Source organism: Lates calcarifer, linkage group LG20 (assembly GCF_001640805.2).
Source record: "Lates calcarifer isolate ASB-BC8 linkage group LG20, TLL_Latcal_v3, whole genome shotgun sequence".
Lineage (NCBI taxonomy): Eukaryota > Metazoa > Chordata > Actinopteri > Centropomidae > Lates > Lates calcarifer.
In genome coordinates, this window is record NC_066852.1 from 7,677,389 (window position 1) to 7,687,548 (window position 10,160).

General features: G+C 39.2%; 1 protein-coding gene across 2 annotated transcripts in view; it reads right to left on the bottom strand.

Annotated features, from left to right (window-relative positions):
* Positions 1-1,647, bottom strand: part of med13a (mediator complex subunit 13a) — a 70,014-nt gene extending 68,367 nt beyond the window's left edge. For both annotated transcript variants that reach the window (XM_051078399.1, XM_018691842.2), the window contains exon 1: positions 1,030-1,647. In XM_051078399.1, the coding sequence (XP_050934356.1) occupies positions 1,030-1,095 (66 nt within the window). In that variant the 5' untranslated portion in view covers positions 1,096-1,647. The remainder of the gene's footprint in view (positions 1-1,029) is intronic.
* Positions 1,648-10,160: the final 8,513 nt, after the last annotated feature.

Here is a 10,160-nt window from a genome sequence, read left to right on the forward strand (position 1 = left end):
AGGGTAATGTCAACTGCCCACAGCTGACAACATGATACAATGAAAAAGATATTCAGAGACAGACAAACAGGGGAACACGCTACACACTTCCTCCTAATTCATACTGTAGCTTATAGTAGCAGAAAGTGCAGCTGAGATACGTAGCTACCTAAATGTTTGTGATGTCCAGGAATGCATGCCAGAGATTATATAATTCAGCCTGGGGCCTGTGCCCTAGTTGGTGTGAATACCAGAAAATGAAGTCCAAGGAGATTAAGCCACTAACAAACAAGATGATGACATATTAACGTTTGCAAACAAATACGGTTACCCGAAAACAATCTTGTTACATGCTTGTTGCTAAAAGAGCTTTCTAGGCAAGACATGCTGTGCAAGTTGGATATTGGCATTCGTTTATCCAGGAGTTGTCAAGTGTTAGGACAAAAAATAAATAGTCAGCTCCAAATGCACCACGATTTCTCAGTCTCAGTGATATAACTTAAGGCTGCAAACTAAAGTGCATGAAGTGTTTGGTTTACGGGTCACCACTTGATAAAACATAGTGTAAATATAAAGAGAACGAGATAGCAAGTTAATAATAAACAAGGTGTTGAGGCGAAGGGGAGAAAGTGCTACAACAACTAACTCACTGAGAAACACAGTCGAGCTTTTGGCAGTAAAAAGCACAACATTTATTTCCGTGCTAACAGGCGATATGTTGCTGTGTCTGTCCTGTGATATGTAATAAGTGAAGCTTAACAAGCAAGTGGCGTTAATCTCGAATGTTTGGTTTACGAAAAGAAAAATGGAAATGCAGTAGAAATATGATTTTTAATTGGCAGTCCGTTACAACTAAGTGACAACGTGTTATCAGAGGGGTACATGGTAACATTAGCGAAGTGGGATACCTTATCCTGAAAAGATGTCAGCTCGACAGGGCCGTAAGCCTAGCTAAGCTACTATCAACTGATGCCTCTGTGGCTAACGTTAGCTTAGCCCCTGTTCAGCTAGTTAAAAATGGCTGCTTTCCTTTAGTTTTAAATCTCTTACCAGACAGAATAGATTGGAATGGCAATCCTCCAAGCTGGCCCCGTTTGGTACAAAACAAGAACTCATCCTTCTTCACTGTGAGATCCAACTCTCCATCATTTCACTTCCCGGGAAATAAAGAACAATTTGCGGATTTGTGTTTTCTAAGATGTGCAGGCTTAATCAACGAGAAATATTTTTTGTAACATTTGGCTGGAGGATAGTTAATTCAACAACCTTCCGATTTCAGTTCCCCCGCCGGAGCTAAAACCGGATAAAAGAGACTGTGTGGTCTTTAAGTCGACATCTCAAAAGCACACAGTAAAAACAAATTGAAGGAAGCGACAAATGTTCATAAAACAAAAAGAAAAGGAGAGCAAAGAAGCAACTCTCCCCCTCCCCCTTAGCCCTAAAACGGTCTCTGCTTAAAAAAATAAAAACGTCCTGTCTTACTCCTCCACCGCAAAATTCAGCCTAAAAACGAAATACATCCTGTAAAAACCTCTCGAAATCTGGCATCGGCCTATATTTTAACGATCATTTTCGATCATTTTCTCAGCCTCGGTTCCTGTTGGTTTCCATTTGAATTCATGGATTCCTTTCTTTAATGGCGGCCACAGGGACAACTCTGCCTTCCACAGCCTATTGGCTCATTCGTGGTCAAAGCTTTGTCAAGCTAGCCGAAGACTAACAGACACACATCAGACCACAGGAAACATTTCCGGCAAAGTAAAAGTACTTAATAATTTAAAAAGAGATATTATGAGTAATCCTATGAATACAGCTTCATTAAAACAAAACACGTTATTTATATATTATAACTAAATAATATATTAGATTTTATTTAAGTACTCCATGTCACAAAACGACATGCAACATGCTATTACCGGTAAATGTTTTATTTTGACAGTCCTGATAAGAGAGTTTATCTTTTAGTACTGTTAACTTGACAGTGTCGTGGTCATGAGGGCTGTAATAACACAAGACTGATAGGTATTGCCGCTAGGCCAAGCGCAAGTGGCGCTACTGAGCAACAGATTTTGTTACTAATGATCAAACCCTATAAACTTGCTCACTTACACAGTGCACCACCTAGCGCATGTGATGTTGCACTTGCAATTGAAATGTGTAACCGAGATGCACTGATGCGCCCTTTGTTTTGTTTAATTCCAATCAAATACGTTGACTTCACTCGATTCACCCCATTTTAACAGTGTGGCTTAAGTGAGATCAAGAAAGCAGTAAAATCAAATATTTATTAGGAATAAAATAAATGAATATTTCTGAGGAAAATATATGAAGTAATTACTGCATATCAAGAGGACATACTGAGAATACAAACAGAAACAAATGAATGTCTTTGCTGATACAGCTAGGATTAGTGGTGGACATACCAGTGTGCATCAGAGCCTGGCAATGAGGATGATTCATGTTTAGGAGCTCAAAATACAGTCAAAGATAAATAAAATATAAGACAGAAGTGAATGAATTGTACAACTTCACAATTTAAGAGACAGCAAAGTTCAAATGTCAAGTGTCACAACAGACACTAGTGTAATATTAGTTAATCCAATTTAAATTTTTGGCTCAAACATGGCTCAAACAGCGTTATATGGACTCTGACACAGTATTAGCAATTACTTTGTGATAAAGCTTTAGCAAGGCTGAAACACACACATTTATCCACCTCCTTGTTTACAGATTGTTTCAGGTGAGGGAAAAATAAACAATCCAGAGCAACATCATAGTAATATAGTAATTTTCTTCAGACTTTTTTCCTGGTTACAACGTATTCATATATCCACATATTGTTACTGCAACTATAATGAACAACAGAAATGAATCCAGCATATTTCACAAAATATATTAATATTAATATTAATAACAATAATATCAATAATAATAATAATAGCTTGATGACATAACAGTATGTTTGTTTTTCTTTACATTAAGTTTTCCCCCATACCACTGTCTCAGAGCAGGAAAAATGTTAGTAGGTTGGATGGTTGTAGTTATAAAGACTGAATCAGGGCTGCTCAGTGACAGTCTCTCTGATCGTCACACTGCCTTGTTGCTCTGATAGAGTTCAGAGGGGAAATCTGAGACTTAGATAAATATACTGTATGCAGCAGTGCAAATATATTGAGCTATGATGTAAATATTGGCTCCTAAATTCAGGCAGCAAGTTAGCATTTGTGCAGCACTGATGGGAGTGCATGGACCAGTGTAATTGCTTGATATGCCTTCACTTTGCAGAGTATGAATTATGTTCTCGTGCTTTTTTTTTTTTTCAGGTTTTGGCTTGTATTACCTTCTAAATAATTCCTTACTGAAACCAGACAGTTGTAGATTTTTGCTTTTAAAGTGAGCACAACCATAAACATAATTTTTCCAAAATATTGCAAAACATTGCACAACTGGGAGCTGCACCTCTGATCTTATACAACCAGTGTCCAAGCTGGAGTTTGGCCAAAACAAAAGGGCTTCAATTACAGCTGCAAAATGTAAGAGAAATGAGCCAAACGAAATCTTCTTTTTTCTGCCATGTTCTTTTTTCAGTTGGAGCTGACATTTGTATCATTTCAGCAATTAATCAAATCTTTATATTGTGAATAAAAGATTGTTACAAATTATACTGTACATACAATATAGTGATGCAACATTGTCAGCCACTACCAACAAAACAATGGCAACAAAACTTTTGTACTTTCTCTTTTGTACAGTCAATTCCTCAGTTAATTCAGGAATTTTTTTTTTTTTTTTTTTTTTTTTTACCCCAAGGTGCACTCCCAGCCAGAATATTACTTCCTCTATATCCAAGTGCAAGTACCATAGGTTTATGGAATATTAATAATAAGATTTTATTAGGTCCATTTTCCATCATTGTGCAATGCCTAGTAATTATAATACATTGTAAGCTATCTTTAGTTATGGTAGTTTGTTTTTAGAAATTGTGTGGCCAGTTACCCCATAATTTCTTCTGTTATTTTGTGATTCACTAATAATTAATTATTTTCTTCAAAGTGCAACTTTTATTTGACACGATCTAGTAATAAAATTGCTTTTGCCACGTAATCCCAGCTTTACAAGACGGCTCTGTTATTTTGAACCCTTACTTTTATGAAGTCATTGATGCCTTGCCGCTTTTATAAGTACACTGTAACTATCTAGTTGTGTGTTCATAAATCAGAACTGTACAATAATTGGTGACAGTTCTTTTCTTAAGTGCCCAGTTTAAGTATAAGTAACTTTTCCTGTTTGCAGTATTTAAGGTGGTGATGACAGCGGCTCCCGAGGCTGGAAAACAGCTGGCTGCTCCTGAAACGCTGATAGAGTCATGAAGGTGTGGCAGCCTGAGGAGTAACAACACTGTATCAACATGTGAGGAGATCAATCTGTTCAAATGATTTACTGGGAGAATGTGTCACTAACATGATAGTTATAATGGACTGAAAAACGTGTGAACACTTGAAACAGTCACCATTCTCTTCAACTATTTCTTCCATTGCATATGTACAATAACTAAGACATACACCATGACACTAGACAAAAGCCATCCCTCTCAAATGTCCCAGCATTGCTCCTGCTTGTGTCTTGTTTGAACCAAAGGTTTTTCTTGCTGTTTAGACTGCTCCCAAGCCAAAGAAGCATTTGTCCCTCACATGGAAGAACACAGGAAATATTTTAGATCTAAATGATATGATCTTGTACAGATATGTTAATTATGCAAGCCCTTTAAACTCAGTACCAATATAGTGCACAACAAGAGTTTTGTGCTTGTTTTGTGCAGTCTCCTAGGGCCTACACAATCAGCTTTTTGTCTTCCATCTGATCCTAAAGGACTGAGCAGCTTTCTCAACCTTAAATCTTCCCATAGGAATGAACGATAATCTCACATTCACTGCTTCCCACGCTTTATCATCACTCTCCTTGATACGAAAAACAACTGTGGCATGATACCATCTGTATAAGATTGTTTAACAGAAAAAAACATCTAATAGCACAGTCGATGAGCACAGTTGTCATAGCAGAGTAACTAATGTGGATACCAGATTGTTATCATATCTGGTGATGGTTTTCTTTCACTTATCTCAAGCTCCCTCTTATCTAAACCCACAGAGACATTCTGTCATGTATATTCCATCCCAACAGCACTCAAAAATATTGGGGAAATAAAAGTGTAAAATAGTTTGGAGTTGGCCAACCGCTCTTTTGACATTTGATTTGACATGCTCCGTGGTCCCTATCAGTCTGCTATAGGAGCATTTGCCCTGTCTCGCTGTTGTATGACTAAATCCTGCCTGAGAAAGTGAATAATAAATCTGAGATTCAGCCAGAAAGAGAACATGGCCTGAATTTAATGAGGGCCCATGGTCAGATAAGACAGAAAAACAATGTGTTGGACAGAAAATTAGACTCGGTTATCATTTATCATGCTCAAACAGTAGGGCATGAAATATTCAAGGTGAGAATACAGTGTGGAGTAATGTGTGGTTTCAGGCTATGATATGTTTGTGTGTGCATGTGTTGCTGTATGTGTCCTGTGACCTTAGACATAGGATGAGAAACAGGACGAACAGTGCTGCTACTGAAAGATCACAAGAATCATGTGACATATTTGAAAAGCTTTCTGTAAATCAATAAATTTGACCACCCAGGCAGAAAAGATTTCTCCTTCACTGGCAGACAAAGCTGAGGCATCCAGCAGTTAAGAGCAGGACTCAGAGGTCCATAGTTCAACAGGGTAACTTGTGTTTACAGAGGCTAAGTGGTTATATCCCATTCTTGCCCTCTGCAGAGTAGGAATAGCTATGAAGAGGTCAACGAGGGTGCCATGTTCAAATAAAGTAGCCGTTCTCCCAGCCCCCCATGTTTAAGCACACAGAGATGTACTCTTTGCTTTCCCTCCTTCCCTCCTTCTCTCTCTCTAACACACACAAACAAACATACTTATTGAGGTTTTTTTCTAAGGACCCACAAACTTTGACTGGAAAGATGGATTGAGCAGAGCTTAAAATAATGAGAACAAGCACTTATTCCATTCATTTACTCACATAATGGCACTTGGCCCTGACTGCAAAGTTATTAAAATGTGGAATAAAAGCATCTTGAGAGCCAAGGTTGTGCATGAATTACAATAATATAATGTTTAAGAGCCACAGGGCTCATCTGAAATATAAAAGCACATGAGATTCAAATACTCACTGTATTTTGTTATTTTTTTCTGAATGGTGATTAGCCATGTTGTAATTAACACTCAGCAAAAGCTAAAAGTAAATAAATGAATATACTGATCAGTGCTTGTCTTATAAAGTAATCACTGTATCTGCTGAGTTCATTTCAAAAGGAGGAGCCTGAAAAGTAAAACATGAAAATAAAGGCGCACCAGCTCTACAACCTGCTGATGAAGTTGCATCTTGGAAAGAGCAGGGTAAATCTAACTCGTACTGCAACATAAAACATAATGATGCAGGTGGCCAGTAAGCCAAGCAATGAAAATAAAATCTGACCTGAAGGAAACAGAGAACAACATGCACAGCACTTATCTGACTCCTTGTTTGGCTCCAGTTCAGACACATTCAAAATTTTATTCTATGGATTTTAGAGGATACCAAGTTCCCCATCATCCAGAACAGAGCATAGATTATTTGTGAAATTATTACTGTGTTATTGTGGCACTATCACTACAGTGAGTTTTGGCATTACATTGCTCAGTGTGTGTTCACCATGGATACAGTTATTAAGTTATTTTATCTTAGAAACACAAGCAAGCTGCAGATGAAGCATTGACATACTCACACAAGCCACACAATGGAAAATGTACCTTATTTTACTTAGTTATAAGGTTTATAAGGACTTAAAATTTAAATAAAAAGGTTTCAGTCGGCAGAAAATGCCATCTAAAGTGTTCTGCTTGACTCCAACATTATACCCCATTCTCCTGCCAGTGTAAAAGAGTTGACATGGTCTAAACTTGAATGGGAACCTCCTAGCTCCTCCCACACACTTACAGACTGAGACGTCTTCATATGACAAAGTGGGAGCAGCCCCCTTGTCATTAGCTTGAGAGGGCTGCAGAGTGCTGAGGATGCAGAGAGGCTGGCTCCGTGCCCTCAGCCTCCATCTGAGCAGCCGGGCTGGGGTATGTAAAGGCTCGCTGAGTGAGGGGGTCATGCAAAGAAGATTGTGAACAACGAGTGCTCCAATCCAAATAACAAATTTCTTGTTAGCTTTGCAGGTCAACAAGGTATTATAGCACATAAAAATACAGCTGTCTGCTTGTGCCCTGTCTTCACAAGGAATGGATAAACTTCAGCTCTTTGTTAGCTGACGTCTGCTCAACTCCAACTCTACAACCTGCTTTGTTACAGGACCAGTGTGCTACAACACGAGTCTCTTCAGAACGACGTCAAACAGTGTTATTCAGAGGCAGTTAGGCAGAGAGCTCCTCTTTGTTGAATCACTTCTGTAGTTAAATGGTGTGAAGTGCTTGTCAGCTCAGTTGTTGCAACACCGCTTTCCTTCTCTATCTGGGGTGAGGTCTGGCTGAAGTTAGCCCCATGTTCCCTCCCTTGATGGAGCTGAGGGTTAGTTGTTCGGGTGCTGCCCCTGTGCACACAGGAACATTCCAGGCACTCAAATAAAGCCATAGCTGTGCCTTTGTTGCAGTGCTGACTAGACAAGAGCCTTTCTGCAGGGCTGCTGCCTTTAAAAAGACGAAGTCGTGCATCCCCGCTGGTAAATGATCTGACACACTTTTTCCTGCTGCAGTCTTTTCACAAGCCCTTGTTGTTATTCTCCCTCTCCCTTCCCGCCTTCTTGGTTCCCTCACTCCCTCCCCTCTCCCTCCCCTCTTTCATACACTTTTGCTCACACATTGCAAGCAGATGGAGGAAAAGGTGTCTATATCGAAGATATTTTCCCCCTTCTTAAGCAGCCTTCCACCCTGCAGAACCAGCATGGGATTAATAAATTCAATATGAATTGAAAGCTAATGAAATGTGCACCCCCACCTCTCCCTCCTGACTGCCAGCCGCTGGGAAGAAGGCTGAGCACAGAGCTCCTTGAGACCAGGCAGAGAGAGGGAGAGAATGAGATCATTGTCACAATTACACTATCAAAAGCAGCAGTCAGCAAAACCATAAAACTGGCCTGCTGTCAGGAGTCTGACCTGGGTGACTGGCTACAACATGCCTGGCATTCCTCTGTGACATGGTGCTTTGTCATTTTCTTCTCTGTGACACTGTAGGACAGGCCCACGGCCAAGGAAACAGCATTCACGCTGTGTTTCAGGGTGGTATAATTATTCAGGTCTACAATGTCTGCTTGTATGTGAAGTTATTTTCAGAGAGCATGCAAGAATATTTGTTGTGATAGTTGCAATCTTTGAAAATAGGGGAATTAAATTAAAAAACCCAGGGTCCTGCAGAGTGTGTATATACACATAAAGATATTGGTGCGGTGCAATCCTGAATCTTACTCTTGCATTACAGCAGCTTGTGCCATAATAAAGGACACAGCAGCCACAGGAAATACATCCAGGTTTGCAGACACTGCAGTTTTCCCACCATCCATATGGACTGCTGCAATTAGATCAGAAACAGAAGCAGAAGGGCAGAGAGACATACAGACAGATAGGGAGGGAGAGAGGGAGAGAAAGAGAGAGAGAGAGAAGGAGCAGGAGGGGGCAGTGAGACAGAGAGCGATAGGGATGTTAGAGTTCAACTCAAGGGCATGGAATATGGTGGCTGAATGGCTATTGATGTAGTAGAGGCCCTTGTGCAGCAGGACCAGCCATGTTTCCAATTAGAGCAGCCTCGGCCCCTAATTGTTTAATTGGAGGCTATGTGTGGGAAGAAGGAGGCTCCAGAGCCCGTGTTCTCCTCTCCTCCTCAGGTGATTGATTTAAAGGCCTGTGTACCACCCAGTAGGCCTCCACTCCTCATGATAAGATCTGATTGCCCCATCAGCAGCACCACCAACACACATCAGCGTCCCCACCCCCTTCCAACCTCGCCCCTTAGCTTCCTGCACTGCACTCATTACATTAGTTGATCATGCTGTAAAAATGCAACACTTGCAGAAATTAATAAATTAAAGTAGTACTGTGATTGATGGATCTCCCCAACCTCTATTTCAAACAAACAACAGATGTGTGACCCTTGTTTGAGTCACTTAACTTGTGAGATCCGATTCTCAATTCAATTTCCAGCTCATAAATGTCAAGGTCTCAGCTCCAGTGTGACGCCCTAAGTCAAGGCAACTCACAAGAAGATTGTAAAACAAGTCACTACACACACACACACACACACACACACACACACACACACACACACACACACATATATATATATATATATATATATATATATATATATATATACAGTATGTATAATAAAACATCCAAAAGCCCTAATCTGATCAGAGTCTGTGACTTGTGCTCCTGTCACAAACTATATTTATTTATTTATGTATTTTATATTTTATATCTTTCCTATGTCTTCTATGTGATACAATCTAGAAAATTCCATAAACTGGTTCAATTACAATAGACCCAAGAGAAATTTCTACAGTTTCTCCCACTTTGTTTTTTGATGTTTGATTCATACATTTATTTACATTTATAATTATAATCTCACTTTAATAACCAGTTTTAATGATTAAATACTGACCTTTAATTCCATTTAATGTATTTGTGCAGGTTGTTTTAGTAGTTTGCTCAGATGAAACTTACAGGGACACTTCATTTGGTCTAATTTTGAATAAACAAACTACTGAACCATTAAATTAATCGATTAAATGATGAATACAATTTGAAAAGAAATTAAGAGCAGGTTGTCTCAGGCTATTTCCACAAACAGTAGATTTGGAAACAACACCACCAGGTTCTAATCAAAATCATAGCCAACTAAAAAGAATGATGATTTATTTTTCAGTTTTAATATTTTTGTTTAGGTAAAAAATGTCATTTGTATTGTTCACAGAAGACTGCAACATTTGTGCAAATACATTTACAAAGATTTATATTCCTGCATACATCGACAAGGAAACAAATAAAAACACACAACCAAGGACCCAGCACAGCACACTTGTCAATATTTTATGGGATGTCGGTCAATATTCATGAGCACGGTTTATTTGAACATGCTAGT